At 38.5% G+C, this 16,378-nt stretch overlaps 2 protein-coding genes across 2 annotated transcripts in view; both read left to right on the top strand.

Annotated features, from left to right (window-relative positions):
- Positions 1–5,563, top strand: LOC129101084 (vesicle-associated membrane protein 5-like). Its single transcript, XM_054610707.1, has 3 exons — positions 1–276; positions 2,909–3,052; positions 4,730–5,563. The coding sequence occupies exons 1-3, from the start codon at positions 274–276 to the stop codon at positions 4,886–4,888; spliced, it is 306 nt and encodes a 101-aa protein (XP_054466682.1). The 5' UTR covers positions 1–273; the 3' UTR covers positions 4,889–5,563.
- A 1,737-nt stretch (positions 5,564–7,300) lies between these two features.
- The window catches only part of gcn1 (GCN1 activator of EIF2AK4), a 28,189-nt gene continuing 19,111 nt past the window's right edge, over positions 7,301–16,378 (top strand). Inside the window, exons 1-21 of the mRNA XM_054610385.1 lie at positions 7,301–7,383; positions 8,590–8,692; positions 8,801–8,864; positions 9,186–9,317; positions 9,660–9,768; positions 9,940–10,038; positions 10,942–11,076; positions 11,243–11,420; positions 12,116–12,190; positions 12,374–12,502; positions 12,602–12,652; positions 12,746–12,844; positions 12,928–13,101; positions 13,206–13,358; positions 13,472–13,564; positions 13,679–13,754; positions 14,380–14,539; positions 14,705–14,894; positions 15,717–15,841; positions 15,993–16,171; positions 16,283–16,376. Of these exons, the coding sequence (XP_054466360.1) occupies positions 7,366–7,383; positions 8,590–8,692; positions 8,801–8,864; positions 9,186–9,317; positions 9,660–9,768; positions 9,940–10,038; positions 10,942–11,076; positions 11,243–11,420; positions 12,116–12,190; positions 12,374–12,502; positions 12,602–12,652; positions 12,746–12,844; positions 12,928–13,101; positions 13,206–13,358; positions 13,472–13,564; positions 13,679–13,754; positions 14,380–14,539; positions 14,705–14,894; positions 15,717–15,841; positions 15,993–16,171; positions 16,283–16,376 (2,436 nt within the window). The 5' untranslated portion in view covers positions 7,301–7,365. The remainder of the gene's footprint in view (positions 7,384–8,589; positions 8,693–8,800; positions 8,865–9,185; positions 9,318–9,659; positions 9,769–9,939; positions 10,039–10,941; positions 11,077–11,242; positions 11,421–12,115; positions 12,191–12,373; positions 12,503–12,601; positions 12,653–12,745; positions 12,845–12,927; positions 13,102–13,205; positions 13,359–13,471; positions 13,565–13,678; positions 13,755–14,379; positions 14,540–14,704; positions 14,895–15,716; positions 15,842–15,992; positions 16,172–16,282; positions 16,377–16,378) is intronic.

Here is a 16,378-nt window from a genome sequence, read left to right as displayed (position 1 = left end):
CGGACACTAAGCCCAACAGGCAGAAGGGAGAAGTGAAAGTAACAGAAGAGAGTGAACGCGGAGTGAAAGAGAAGTTCAAAGACAAAAAAGAAAACCGCATAAAAAACAACATTGCATTAGTTTTGAGAGCAGAAAGTGGGACATTGAGGCAGGTTTGAATCTGCAGCCCTGGTATGCTGTGTTTCCTGTTTCTAAAGCGGACTTGAGTCGCACTACAAGTGCTTTGGATCCGGTGACAGCCTCGACACAAACGCAGCAAGAGACGGGACCGACATGGTGAGTCAGTATAAAGATACCTCTCCTACGGGTTAACCAGCTTTGTTATAATGAATAACAGCTTTGATAAGAGGAGAGGAAGAAGACAGGGTACTTTGTTTTGGAAAGAAATGCGTTATAAAAAACCTTTACTGTGACCTTCGGGGCAAAGTCCCATCAAGTAATAATAGTGTGTAAATGGGACGCCTTAAATGGTAACATAGATGCCATCAGCTGTAATGGACAATCTAAATGACAAATATAGATAATGAAAATAATAGAAAATAAATATTAAAATTCAAAATGCTTGTTTTGTGTAGTTGGAAACACTTGATTTCGGTATCAGGTCGAAATACATTGAGTTGAATGTCAACTAAATTAATACAAAAGGCAAAGAAGCATGTTCATTCAAAATGCAAAAATATAAACATGTTGTTTGTCTTAACAGTGTTTATATGGAGTGAGTTATTCTAGTGAAGTGAGTCTACTCAGGTTGATATTTCAGTTATGTTTTTGATGCTTCTGATATGTTTATTGTATTATATTTGAAATGTCCTTTTATATTTACTATTTCTTTTCTTTGTTTTCTGAAGCCTCCCTGGGAAAGCATTTCACAAATCAGAGGGACAATAGACATTGTGAATCTATAGAGTTTAAGCCGAAATACCTTTAGGTAAAAATATATAGAATTACTCAAATACAATGTAAATATAAAAGAGAATCTCTTCTCGGTCTTCCCTTACATTTTATGTGTTTTCAAGATCGAAAATAAAATCATTGAGTCATGAATTGAGAATTAATTTAGTTTGCAGTCAGTGGGTTACATTACAATAATCTTCATACAGGCTCTCATTAAATATGAACTCGACACAAGATTAATATTATAAGCTCACAAGAGAGCAGATGTTCTCACTGTTCAAATAGGATGGAGGACCATACTAAACATGAACATGTTATAACCTGATGTGGGTGGGGTTTTCCCAGGTACATTAATGCAGGCAGGAGGGAGAGAGGAAAGGAAGGAAGCAAGGAGAGGAACTGGAATGGGCAGCAGTTCCTGTGTTAAGACGTTAATGGCTGAATTTTAAACACAGACTATTGTTCAACTACCATTATGTGGTGCCTGAGATTAGATAACTGTGTTTTTATGGTGTCCATTAATCAATTTCCATCAGTCACTGATATAAAGTCTACTATTCTTAGCCAACAGTGAATTTGTATATGTACAGTATGGTTTAGCAGGAAGTAACTTTGAACCAAATCAAGATGCAGAGAGTTTACTTCTTTTGTTCTATCTGTTGGTTTCCTGTTCCTGTTAACTTCTGAGATGAGGGCTTCCTCTCGTTGGCTCTGGGGGTCAAAGGTGAAGGAGAAACCTGTCAGGATACAAACTGCTTTGAGGTCAAAACTTCTCTCTAAATATCCGGCTCCAGAGTTCTTATCAGTCTGTCGTTAACCTGTTGATGCTGATTTGCCCTTCGGTGCTGCTGCCTTTTTCCCTCCGAGCAGACGTAAAGGAGGAGAGTGTTGTACAGCTGCTGCAGTAATGTGTTTTTTTATGATCTGGGGAAACCTGCCTTACTTCATGTTATTAGTTTCACTTTCATAATGTGCTCCTCTTCATTTTAGTTTCAAGTGTCATTGCAGTGGAAAGTTGCTTTTAATAGTAATTACGTTCCATTATACGCTTTAACAATATTTATTTCAGTTATAGATTAATGTAGTCTTGCTTGGTTCAATCTACTTTAAAAAAGCATGTCACAGCAGGATGTTTTGTTTTGTTTTGCTCAAATTCACTACATGACTGTTGCAATGTTTATAAAACGGCTAACCAGTCCAGATTTTACTTTGACTGTTTCATTTAGTTTTTTTGAAATTGTGCTCACAAAAAAAACATGACCTAATTACAGATTTAATAATAAAATGTTGAAAGGAGCTGAAACAAAAAAATGACAAAACTGATGCATTATTAGGATAAAACAAACAGTACTTGTACTTTAACCTCAGCACTGCTATTGACCACTTTGTCTCCGTGGTAAAGTACAAGAGAGGCACTCACAAGAGACATATAAAAAAACAATATTGAAATCAAAGCAGCATGTATCCTGACTTTTAGTCCCTAATATGTATAACAATCTGGATCCTACATTACTCACAATGCAGCCAATAGCATCTTTTCATAAAACTTTCCCTGCAGGTTAAATGCCCACGCCTGCTGACATCATCAGGGGTTATTTACTTGGATTTGATAAAAATCCCTCCAAAGCCACAGAGGACATTACACAACTGTTTGACTGGCTGAGTAGAACTCTCTACGACTAGAAGACTGACCTTTATGCTATCAGATTATAGTGACATTTTGCAGTAAAAAGTAAACGTAAGGAAGGAATATTGCCAAGAAACAAATAGCTGCCCCTAGGTCCTTACATCCAGATATTAGCCACATCCACCGTTCTTTAACAGCAGGAATGTTTAAATGCACGCACATTAATCCCTGCAAAAAAAGTCCAGAATGACTGAATCCACATTACGTCTTCCTCACTCTTAAATCATGGTCTGTGTGTGTGTGTGTGTGTGTGTGTGTGTGTGTGTGTGTGTGTGTGTGTGTGTGTGTGTGTGTGTGTGTGTGTGTGTGTGTGTGTTGATTGCACAGGAGAATGGGAAGAACCGCCTGCAGCAGACCCAGGACGATGTGGAGGAGGTTAAGGTCATCATGCTGGACAACCTGAACAAGGCTGAAGAGAGAACTGGGAAACTGCACGAACTGGAGGATAGGGCAGATGAGCTGCATTCAAAAGTAAGCGGGGGGAGATCAAAGACTTCCAAGTGGGAAAAAAAATCATATCACACTATTTTAACTAACTACTTGCTGTGGAAGTCTCTGGGTTGTACGGAGAAGGCGAAAGGCTCCACAGACTCCCTTTCCCACAGGCGTCCAGGGACTTAAAGCTAGGAAATGTCATATTGATGTCTATAAATACGCCATAGGTGGAGCTGGAGAGGAAAACAAATGTACAATTTACATCCTGATTGTGTTTTATGGTGCTATTTTAAGAAAGGTATTTCCTATTGTTTCCTAAGATGAATGAGGCGAGCTGGTCTCCCTGGGTACGACAGAGAGAGTCCAGGACATGCCACGAGGCGCATGTCCGTCCGGGGGTCGACCTGCGGGTCACATCTTTCCCACATTGCCCCGTTGGCCGGTGTTACATCAGAGAACTAAAAAAGCAAACAGCCAGAAAAACCTAAACTTAAATTCAAGCACCACTTGGATACACTTTGTGATAACATGGTTTCTTATTTCCTAGGGAAAAAACTAATTCTTCTCCAGGCAATATTTTTATTATAACAGTGGATCAAATGGCTTTGTGTGATGTGAAAGGGGTCACTCATACTGACAAACCCACAGAGAATCATCATCAGCGTTTTGGCGTCTTTCAGATCATTCAACCTGGTTCCCTCTTAGTGCTGATGCTGCTGTTTACAGCGTTTACTAATAACTCACCGTATTTTACCTGCCTATCACCAAACAATATACAGACTTACATTGATCAGGTGGCCAGGAACGTGACTCCAAAATATGAATGCCGTCTTCTTGGGTAAATAGTGTCTGAAATTAACTTTTTTCACTGTACTTTTATTTCTGCCACTTTTGAAATCAATGCGCTAAATGAATGAATAACATTTAGATCATTTAGACATAATTTAATGTAAAGAATGATGTCATTCAATGTTGGACAAATTTGTATGAAATACATTCAATTCCTGGGTTCGAATTACACTGTGGCTTATTTTTCAGGGATAGGAATGTATTGTACACATGCACCCGCCTACGTGCAAAAATATACTGTAAATACATTCCAATTCATACACAGAATATTTAGCCTGGGACAACAAAGAAACAGGAATTTAACTTGGGTCTAGAGGAGCTTCAAGTCCTACTGATGGACAAACTGAAACCTGCACTGAACACTTATTACCACTAGACAACTTTATTGTTGTTTTGTCAATGGAACAATGTGGGAGACAACTCTTTGTGGCTACCTCTTTCCTTTAACCTGAAGTCATTTAATCCATTTTTGATGTAAAAATATAGACTGCTCATAATCCATGTTATCACAAAGTGTGACAATGTGTTGAACGACTAAAATCTCATTTTACTCCTTAAGTTCTCTGATAAATGCTCATCAGTGTGATGTAACACTGGCCAACCGGCTTGTCGACCCCCAGACGGATCATAGGGTTCATGTTTTCCATTGTTAATACAAACACATTGAATATTACCACATTAAGAAAGATCAAATTAGGGAAACAAGTAAGAATGTAGAAAATAAGTATTCTAGATTGGATATGCTTTCCAAAAAATCCATCCCATCTCGTCATATGTTTAATACTATCACACATTTAAAAGCAGTTTATTTACACAACAACGTAATGTAACACCTTCCATTTTGTTTGTGTGTTTTCTTTCCAGGTTATGGCTTTTGAAAAGACCACCAACAAGGTGAAGCAAAAGAAAAGATGGGAGAACCAGAAGATGAAAGTGGTGTTTATTGGCGTCGGAGTCGTCGCAGGACTCATCATTTTGGGACTCATAATCTATGCTATTGTTTCTAGCACAGGAGCAGAGTAGCTCCTCTGCTGGTGAAAGTTAAACAATTTGTCTGGACTGAGGAATATGAGGTGGACAAAAGGAAAAGAGGAGTGCAAACTGTGGGACTCTAGCATCTCGCCTCAACTGCTCAATCTGTGTTGTTCAGTTTAAATATATTTATGGGCGTATCGGTCCCACTCTTCATTAGTCTTCAGTTGATATGGTACCAATGTTTGCTCAGCTGCTTCGCTGCTTTTTTAAATAACTCTTCAAAGGTAATGTCTCTGTAAGGCCCACAATGGGTGAACACACAAATCTTAGATCATAAAATTAGATCTAAATAAGAAGTTCTCCTCCACCCCATCAATTACTAATATTTTTAACCAAACATTATCAGGCTGCTACTTTTTTATTCTTAAGTTTGTACATAGCTTTCCCCGTTTACGAGCACAACTCAGAGGAACAGAAAACTGCCATCAGTGGTTTCTGAACTCAAGACCGAATCCTTTTCACCAACTAATCAGTCGATAATTAGAGTCAACTGTGAGAGTGAGAAGACAGAGGAGGAGACAGAACAGATGTTAAACTTGGTGAATATATGCAGCTTCCAATAGTTTTGCATTGAAAAAGTAAAATGATGTATCGTCACATGAAATTTCATCATCAAAAGTGAAAAGTTGTCCGTATCATTAAAAAGTTTTCAAAGGTGCACAAGACTCACTTATTTGTGGAGCTGTTTTATTTGTTGGATACAAAAAAAAACATGCTTTAATTAAGATTTATCAAAGTTTGAAGTTAATTTCTGAAGGTCTCTTGTAGATACCTGTTCTATACATCAGTATGACTTGTGTAAGATCTGCTTAGAAAACAGATCGACAACTTGAATTCATGTTTTGTTTTGTTTTTTGTCAAGCCTAACACCCTGTGCACAAATGTTGAGTTGATACAAACTAAAAGCCAAACCACTAACAGTTTTGTTTTATATAACCTATAGCCATAATCCATATAGAACCAGTAGGTAAAGCCTAATATTTTAAATTATATTATAGATACAGATAACATGAGCCTGGTATTGCCAATAGTAAATTATAAGATTTCTAATTTATTACAGTTAATCTGCAGAAGTAGTAAAGAATGTCAGAATGAAGAGAGACCCCTGCTGGCCAATTTTCTTAATTCAGATAAATTTGCAAAACCGAAGGGAAAATAATTCCACCTATAAGGAATATTGTGTTTGAATGTAACCATTTAACCAGTAAAGACAAGACATTTAACAGCTACCCATTCAAACCATCAAAGATATAGTTTGCTAAAATTACAACAAACTACCATATTTTCTTTCCTACGTCTGGTTATGCAGATCATTTTTGATATCTTTGTCCAATATTTGGAGAAAACTCTCCAAAAATTCTGCTTCCTGCCAATATAATGGAGGTGAATGTTTGTCACCACTATATTATGGAACAATAGAGTTATTTTCATGACCACAATCAATTGCATAATCTAAATCAAATCTATGGCATAATGGCTTTGAAGAAGGGATCATAAATCATCAGAAGAACAATTATGCTTTTAAGCCCACCTATTGGGAGTAAAGAGATATCTGTAAAGAAAGTCCCTTTTTAAACCTGTTTTGTAACAAACACTGCAGTTTTCCCCAGCAAACCTGAGCCAAAAGATTTGAAAATCAGCAAAAAACAGAAGATGTAATGTTGTATACTTTAAATCAAATGTATTGATTTCATTTAAATGGGTATTACATTACATTACATTACATTACAGTCATTTAGCAGACGCTTTTATCCAACTTACAGGAAGTGTATTCAACATAGGTATTCAAGAGAACTACTAGTCACCAGAAGTCATAAGTGCATCTCCTTTCTTAAACAAGCATCTAAGAGCATAAACCAGAGCAAAAGTACAGTGCAGAAGCAAATTAATACGAATACAATAATTGCAACAGACTAATACGAATAGTCTGTATAAATGTAATGTGTGTGTTCCTCGAGGTCTCTTTTTGTGTGTTCCTCCAAAATCCCTAAAAAGTTAATTAGCCTATCTATATGCTGAGATATACTAATAGGCCTACACAGCCCCTTTTTCTATTTTTCTATTTTATTTTGTTATTCCTACTTGTTAATATATTTGATTTAATTTAAGTGTTTCATTATTATATTTAATGTAAAAAAAAAAAAAAAAAAAAAAAAAGTTAATTAGCCTATCTATATGCTGAGATATACTGATAGGCCTACACAGCCCATTTTTCTATTTTTCTATTTTTCTATTTTTCTATTTTTCTATTTTTTATTTTATTTTGTTATTCCTACTTATTAATATATTTGATTTAATTTAAGTGTTTCATTATTATATTTAATGTAAAAAAAAAAAATATATATATATATATAAAAAAAGGATAATCTTAGAAATACTCATTACATTGAAAAAGAAAAAAGTTACGTAGCACATGTGACCCGGAAGTGACGTCAACAAGTTCTTCCTGCATCAAGACCGGCAAGATGGCAGCGGACACGCAGGTTCGTGTGGCTGCTTTTTTTTACCAGTAGACTGTCCGCTTACAGGGAGGTGTTCACGCATGGTGGAAACACACCTCGTGGTTTCTTCACCACTGCTTTAGGAGCACGATGGTGTGTGTTTGGCAATTTCAAAGAGACACGTGGGTGAAATTCAACAACAGCTAGCGTGCAGGCTGTTAGCTCAGTGCTACGTAGCCTTTCGGTGTGACTGGGCTGCGAACGAAAACCAGACTGGGACTGGTTTATGGCCATGCTTCTTTTTTTTTTAGGGGATAGTATCGTCTTGACATCAAATGTATCGTGGTGTTAAACGTGCTGTCATTAACTTAAATTGGTCTGAACTACGTAGTTCAATTAGGACTAAAACTACCACTTTACTATATATTATTATTATATTCCTTTATTGATCCCCATGGGGGAAATTCAAGTGTTGCAGCAGCTCAACTACACAGACACAGACAATAAATACACATATTATACAACTACACAGACACAGACAATAAATACACATACTATACAACTACACAGACACAGACAATAAATACACATACTATACTACACAGACACAGACAATAAATACATACTATACAACAAAATAAAGATAGAACAGGAATAGTTACACACATTCAAACTAATGAAATCAAACACCACTGTTCTGATACAAAGTTTTCTTTAAGGATTGCTTATAATGTTGCCTATAAGAGGCATTAATTACATTTTTGGAAGAGTCTCAAAATTAGAAAATATCTCAGTATAATGTTCAGTACACCATCACTGCAAACTACAACCTAAATAATAAACAAATCATTAAATGTCAACAAAAACATAAATATGTCAAGGTAGAATTTTTGGCAGGGCTGTTGCATTAGTTTGTACAGGTGTGCCAAATATAATAAAGTGAATTGTTGATGGACAAAAGAAAATGAATAAATACATAATTAAGTTGCCAGTGAGTGCATTTAATCCATCTTTAAAGCATGGCAGTCTGATTCTTAACATCAAGGTCTCAAATAGGAAATGGGCAAACATGTAACTAGAGCTGAGACGACAGGTTGATTTAGTTGCCAAATTCCTCATTTAGAAAAGACACGTGATTATGAACTGAATATCTTCTGGTCCTGCACTGTAGGTCGGACTGATGGCATCACTGCTGCCATTTACCCTATCGAGGCTATTAGTCTTAATACTAAATGTGACTTTCTTTAGGTTTCAGACACACTGAAGAAATTTGCTGTAAAAGTGACCACAGCCAGTGTGAAAGAGCGCAAGGAGATATTCGGGGAGCTGAAAGAATGTATAAAAGGCAAAGGTAAGGGATTTTGTGTTATTTAAGTTTCTACACTTTGTTTATAAAAAGGTTCTATAATCATCACAAACGTGTCTTTAAAATAACTCTTATTTTATTTTTGTTTTTTAGAGTTACCAGAGCCTGCCGTGAAAGGATTATGCAAGCTGTTCTGTCTCACTCCATACAGATATCGGTAGGTTGCTATGTTATGACTTTCAGCCACAAGAAAACTGCAAAATGGACCTTAACAGGATGATGAGGAGCTGTTGATTCAACTTTATTTATGTGGTTTGTGGTGCCTTTTAATAGAACCACCTGTTAGTATAACGCAATAATTTGAACTCAACATCACAACAAACTGCAGCTTCCAAAATGATCATACAGTTGAATCAACACCTCTCTCTAAAGCAAATTCAACAAAAGCTGAATATTTGAACCTTGATGGTGGTAGGATTTAATTGCAGGGGTGAGTGTATGTCCTTTGTGTTTACATGGATGTGTGTGTGCTTCTCAGGGATGCTGCGTCACGCAGAGAGCTCCTCTCTGTTATTGCCCAGCTGGCCGACCGTCAGCCTGACATCCTGGTGACCAGCCTCCTCCACTGCCTGCTGAACAGTGGTGTCATCAGCAAAAATGGAGAGCCCAGGTACGGCTCTGAACTTATATTACATTTTTTTATCTCTGTAAATTTCCACATTTACAGAGGAAAAAAAAAAAAGGGAAGCATCATCATAGCACTGTCAGCATTAGACAGCGTTAATTCTTCTTGGTTTGAGAGGCAGGGTGAGCATAATTATAATGATGTTAGTGCAGTCAGCAGAAACACTAAACTACATTACACTTTAGCAAAGTTTGCATTAGGGCTGCACAATTAATCCAAATCCAAGCCAAATCGCAATAAGGATGCACAATATTAGTAAAATGCCAAATGTTGTCAGAAAGGTTGTCCTCTTCTTCCTCCTTTTAAATCGCTTTATTATATTTGCAGCAAAAGCACCGGCTCTGCTGCTTTCATCGGCTTGTCTTGGACCTACGTTTTAGTCCCCAGTGTGTTTCCTGCCCCAGAGAAAAAAGAAGGACCTATCTGGAAGAAAATGGTCAGTAAAAGCGAATCTGTCTTTTTTTACATTAAGATCAAATGAATTATAGGATTGTGGTGTGTGATTCTGAAATAACTACTTATACCCGGTCATACAGTTTGACCCGGGTCAATTTGTACTTTTGGATGTTGCAGGTGTCATCTTTTGGTCTCTTGTCCTCTCTCGTAGGTGGAGGTCCAGAGCCTTCTTGTAGCTGAGGTCGTGGGTGGAGCCAAGAACACGGCTCAGAAATCGATCCTCAAGAATCTCAGTCAGCTCTGGAAGAAAGTGAGTTTGAACACAGTGGCAATAAAAAACACACACAGGTTAATTTTACCTGGTGATCCTATTGAATTTCCATTTTGTTTCACTTCAGTCACTTTATTTAAATCACTGAAGAAGAAATCTGGAACCAGGGCAGGGAGGAAAAAAAAACCTGCGCTGGTTAATTTGGCTGTGTTATGATGAAATGTTTCAAGTGAACCTGTTTTTGCTGGTCCACCTTTTTGTGTAGCTGAAATGATTTGATGTTTTGTTAACTACATGTTCTTAACAGTATTGGAGATAAATATTATTAATAATAGAATTATACTGCAAATAGAAGGGCTGTTCCAAATACCATTTTGAGAGATGAGGACAAAAACTTAAAGGATTTTCTTTTTTTATTGAAAAAGAAAAGCGACCGAATCTGCAATAATCACATCAAATATAATACAGCCCATAAAAACAAATTTGCTCATATATAGGCCTATAAATAAATAAATAAATAAATAGACTGCAGCCTCTGTGAATATGTAAAATAAAGACCTGGCTTTGTTGCGACTATCGATCTCCTCCTCTGGGTTTCAGTGCCCTTGACAGTACTTCACAACACACACACACTGCTATCCATCTTAGTACAACTCATAATAGTTAATGTTGATGCATAATCCATATTGCTCATTATTTTTCTTTTTTGAGGGGGAATGCATTCCTTACAATAAAACATTTTTAAAATAAGCTGTTACGGCCACGGTCGAAGCATTTGGGTCAGCCTTGAAAAATGTAAACAATACAAGACTTGTGTGATATTAGACCACATACGTATATAACCTAAACTTGACTTTTTCCAAACATCTAATAATCCTAATTTGTGAGCTGAGAACAACACAGGAATGCTGGATTGGTGTGACATTGTGTTGCCTTTAACAGAACCCTGGACTGGTCGATCAATACATCGGCACACTGCTGAGTCTGGACCAGAGCCCCACCACTCTGGCCATGCTGGGGGTGTGTTTAGACTTCTGCACCGCTCAGAAAGACAAAGCTACAATAGAGAAGCACAAGGTGAGTTTTTCTTTTAAGCAATTCTTGATCATTTCAGATCTAATATCATTAACCAATTTTTCTCTGAAACTCATTCTGACTTTTTTCAAGAAGTACATGTCATCTAAGATAAATATATTTCGGGGCTGCTTCAACACATCACCTTGTGTCCATTGTTTTTTTTCAGAGTGCCCTGCTGGACCTTTACATAAAATCAGTCCTTATGAGCAAGACAAAGCCACAACAACACATTTTGGCCAAAAGTGGCTCCTTCCTGCGTCATGTGTCCCACTCTGAATTCAAGGAGCTGCTACTTCCTTCACTGCAGAAGACGATGCTTCGCAGTCCGGAGAACGCCATGCAGAGTGAGATACTTTGAGTTTATGATAAATATTTCACATGTTTTTATTGTCGAGCATCATTTTCCATTAAAGCAAAACATAGTATATCCGTGACTCTTCCATGTAAACAAACATAATGCTAAAAGACACAAGAACAACTCAAATGAAAAAAAAATGAAAAAATGAAAGAAACATATAATTAAAGAAGAATGAAAAGAAATGTATGCATGTATGTATATACATGAAAACAAGAGAAATTACAATACTTAATTTGACAAATAAAAACCTAACAATAATAACAAGAATAAAAGCAATACTAATAAGGCATTAACACATTTTTCTGCAATTAATTGTGACGAGTACTTTCTCATAGAATTTGAATTTAATGCCGCTCAATTCAGTCTGTTGGCTGCTTTTGGTCAATAGGATCCTGGTTGTTGGTTCTCTTCCTGCATGAATCTTTTCAAAGCTGTTATTGAAAAGTGCTGCAACTGTTGGAAATTTACATCACTCCTGGTATGAATAACTTTGATGCAAAATATTTAGCATTTATTGTCATTTATTCCTCACACTCCCAGTGTGTAAAGACCTCTAGTTGTATAACTTAACCTACAAAATGTTCTTGAGTCTCTGTTTACTGTTTTGAATATTTACCGGTTTGGTGCTCTGGCAGCTCTCATGCAGTGGATTAATTAATTGAATGTCTGGTTTCTTTCCAGCCGTGTCCTGCCTGCTGTCGGCCGTAACGCTCGACCTCAGTCAGTATGCCATGGACATCGGAAAGGCCATCGCAAGTAAGGCTTTAATGGATGCTCGGTTGATTTAGTTTTGTATGCGTCATGTGGAACACATTTTTATAGCATTCACTCAGCTGTCATGAGGGTATGAATGTTACAGAAGAAATAATGACTGAAAAACTTGGCAATCAATTTTGCATTATTATGTGTATTTAAGTACTGTTGTTGTCCGTGTTTCAGGTCAGCTGAAGGCTAATAATGCCCAACTGATGGAGGACGCCGTTCAGGCCATGCAGTACTTGGCTCAGCAGTGCAGCGACCCCTCTGCTGTGCAGGACATCGTCACTCACCTCTTCAAGATCCTCGGAGGTGAACTAATTTATTACCTTTGAGACAGAAATATATTTTTACTTTCTTATGGTTTTGACCACCTTCATATGCTGACCTTCGTAAGTATTGTGGTTGCAGGATCAGAGGGAAAGCTCACCGTTGTTGCCCAAAAGATGAGTGTATGGTCAGGTAAGAAGCCTTGCAAACTTTTATGATTATTAGTTATCCACAACATACAATTGCAAACATTTTCTCAATCTGTTATTGTTCATCTTGCTCCAGGGATTGCCAGCTGCAGCCATCATGCCGTGTCAGGAACCTCCAGCCAGACTCTCAGCTCTGCAGTCGCTCTGATGTTCATCCCTTCTTTACAACAAGAAGGTACCGTTTGGCCTGGAAATTCTTCAAGGGGTCTAAAGTGTAATGTTTCAGTCTAGAACTAACTTGTCTTTGTTTTTACGTAGTTCACGAGGGTACCTTGGTGCATGCAGTGTCCGTGCTCTCCCAGTGGAGCGGCCGTCTAACAGTGGAAGTTCCCACCGCTCTGCTGGATTGGTTGAAGAAAGCTTTCACCCTCAAGACCTCCACCTCTCTGGTTCGACACGCCTACCTTCAGGCCATGCTGGGGGCCTTCAGAGGTCAGTCACACGAGGGACAATATGCAATGGGACGAATATACAGATGTTTGAATTGAACTCAATCCTTATTCCTCTGCCAATCACATTTTTCCCTGGTTTTGTAGGCGACACTCTGGCCCAAGCCTCAGACCTCGTGCCTTTGCTCCTGCAAACAGTTGAGAAGGCCGCGGCACAAAACTCCCAGCAGGCTCTGCTCGCAGAAGGTGTGGCAGCTTCTGTTCTTTTGAGTCGACTGGCACTGCTAGAGACACAGACGGGTGAGGCTGGCATCTCAAAAATCACTTCTTTTTTTTCTCACTTGTGGAGACTGTTGGAGCATACAGGAATGGGAAGTAATGAAGATTTTGTTTTTGTCTATTTGTCTCTGCAGAGGCCAAGTTCTCCAACTTTTGGAACCTGATCTTAGATGAAAAGAAGCCACTTTTCACCACAGAGAAGTTCCTGTCCCAGGCCTCCGAGGAAAGTAAGGCATTTTTCAATATAACTACCAGCTAAAAGGCTCACAAGTGTTCAGATTAATATTCATATTTAGAAATGAAATGATTGGCTGTCTCTGTCTTTTTCACTCTGTCTTTAGCTCTTCTCACGGTGATGCAGCTCTGTGAAAGGCTCTTCCAGGACCATGTTCACAGGCTTAACACCAGCAAATCACTGTGAGTCCGTCTCCCCGATAACATGCAGAGAACATTTGACAAAGAAAATGTTGACACCATAAATATAAATACACATTTGTTTTTTTTTGCGTGTTTGGTAATTTTGTTTAAAGCCAGTATTTCAGCACAGTTGTATATAAGACTAAACTAGTTTTAATAGTAATTCACTATTTGTAGAATAAGATTCCAGAGGCAGGTGCGTAGGATTGTCCAAAATCCATAATATGTTTTTTTCTAACAAAATATTCTGCTTCAGTCCATATTTGTTGGTGTTTAGCCTTTCAAAAACAAAATTGTCTCTGCAATCAAAAATAATTTACTCTCCCGCTTGCCGTACACAAAGTAAAGAATGCACCTCTATTAACAGGGTGGTCTAACAGCAATCTAACAGCACCATTAAATACATTTATATATCATAATAACAGAAAATCATTCGAAAACCTCAATTGAAGCTTTGAGATATTTATATATTTGCTTTCTCAAAGGTTTTGTCTAAATAGTTCTTATGTACTTATGTGAAAGGAAAATGCAGAGCACAAAAGTAATTACAGATTTGTGTCAGTTACTTTAATCCTGTAGCACTTAAATCACCAGTAATTTTTTCCCGCATTCAACTCTTCTGTAGGATGTATCATCACGCCACAGTCGCGGTCCTGCTGTCTCGGAGCTGGCTTGTCAGGAAGCGGGCTAAGCAGACGATCAGGAAGCTGCTCTCCTCTCTGGGTGGATCAAGTCTTGCCCATGGCCTTCTGGGAGAACTCCGCGCGGTCATCAACAAACACAAAGTACGACTGATTATTCACCATAGACCTCAAAAACATAGAGCTACTTCTTTAAAAGTTGGTTGTGGATAATAGAATCAGTCAACCGCTAAAGCTTGCCTGTTTAAAATATGTGGTCATTTTTTTTCTCTGCCTGATTGTTACTGACTGTGTGATGTAAACTTTCAGGTTTTGCCCCAGGACGTCCTGGTGTCAGAGTCAGGGGAGCTGACTGAGCTCGGTCGCAGCTACATTCCCCCTCGTGTCCTGCTGGACGCGTTGTGTGTGATTTGCTCCTCGGCCAGCCAGTGGGGCGACCCCACCGAAGCAGAGAACTTGGCCATGGAGACCCTCATAGTCACTCACCATCCATCCATAGGTATGAGAATGAGTAACCCTCCAGAATGAAAGTACTGACTTGTTTTTGTGTCTAAGTGATTAATGGGGGCAACTATTTTCTAAATTGGTACTGTATTGATCGAGAACATTGCATCCTGCAGCGGTGAAACAGGCTACGATGTAATCATATAGGGCAAGAGCTACTGTCACTGTACATCCACTAAAATGGTTGTTTTTTGCCACTGGCATGCTCAGATTATTATTTTAAGCTACTGATAACATTATGGGAAGGACACTACAGACAAATAACACATTTTTCTTTTTCGCTTCATCCGGTCTGTTTGTTGTTGTGTCTAACCAAGTCTTGTTCTGAAATCTCGCAGTTTGTGACTTGTTGCCCTAAGATCAAAAGTGGAAATGAGAGTAAGAGTTGTAGTGAGGACTGCCCAAGTTGTTAAAGTAAAGTATCGAGGAGAGACATTTTCCACATCATGGCTTCGTATTTAGCTGATTTCGACAATGCAGATGAGGCCTAACCCTTTCTCAGGATATCAGACCAAGAAAAACAAACCGGATCAAGCGAAAGGCAAAGAATAAAAGTTATATTTTTTCTGTAGGGTTCTTCCATAACGTTGCCAGGCACTTAAAATAACAGTCGGAGCCGGTCAGTGGCAAAAACAAACACTTTTAGTGGACTAATATTGACGTTGCGTTATTGCTGTTATTGTCTCAATCCTGGACCAATTTCCAAAAGTGTTGTCCCCATTAGATACTTAAAATAATAACACCAGCGTTTGTTGGGGTGGTGTATTAGTGCTCCGTCCTATATTCACTTGTCATCCGCTCTGTGTCTCTCTTTCAGTTGGAGTTCGCTGTGACCTCTGGCCTTTTCTGCTCCTCTCCATGAACATAAAAGCAGAAGAATTTATAGAAAAGAACCTGGAGGCTATTATGCCACATCTACTGGAGGTCAACACTGACAACCAGGTCAGAAAATAACAAACGTCTACTTGTGCTGCGTTTACCTACGATAAATATACTTTTTGTGCAGAATATCAAGTAGGACATTTGTTTTCGTCTTTTGCTGAAGTATTTTACATGACACCATGATGTTTATCGGTCTTGTTTTTCTCTACAGGCGGTGAAAAATGCAGTCGGTGCTCTCTCCAGCCTCTCCCCAAACAAGCTGTTACCGCGGGTGATCAGTCATGTCACCGAGGGTCTTTCCCGACCCGCTCTGCTTCATGTCACCAGGGAGGAGTACGCCATCCTGCTGACACCCGAGGGAGAACTGTATGACAACAGCATCCTCGAGAGGTAAAACTCAGGCTCACCCACCACTATGAACTAAACATAAGTCGCCTGGACTTTCTGTCATCCTTTTGGCGTTCATTAACTTCTGTCTTCCTCCTCTATATATTGCTAAAGTGCCCAGAGAGAAAGCACCAAGAAGGTCAACATGAAGAGGGAGAACAAGGCCTACTCCTACAAGGAACAGATCATTGAACTGGAGTTACAGGAGGT

This window comes from Anoplopoma fimbria, chromosome 13 (assembly GCF_027596085.1).
Source record: "Anoplopoma fimbria isolate UVic2021 breed Golden Eagle Sablefish chromosome 13, Afim_UVic_2022, whole genome shotgun sequence".
NCBI classification, from domain to species: domain Eukaryota; kingdom Metazoa; phylum Chordata; class Actinopteri; order Perciformes; family Anoplopomatidae; genus Anoplopoma; species Anoplopoma fimbria.
Note: the sequence above shows the minus strand (reverse complement) of the source record. Positions and strands in the feature narration are given on the sequence as shown.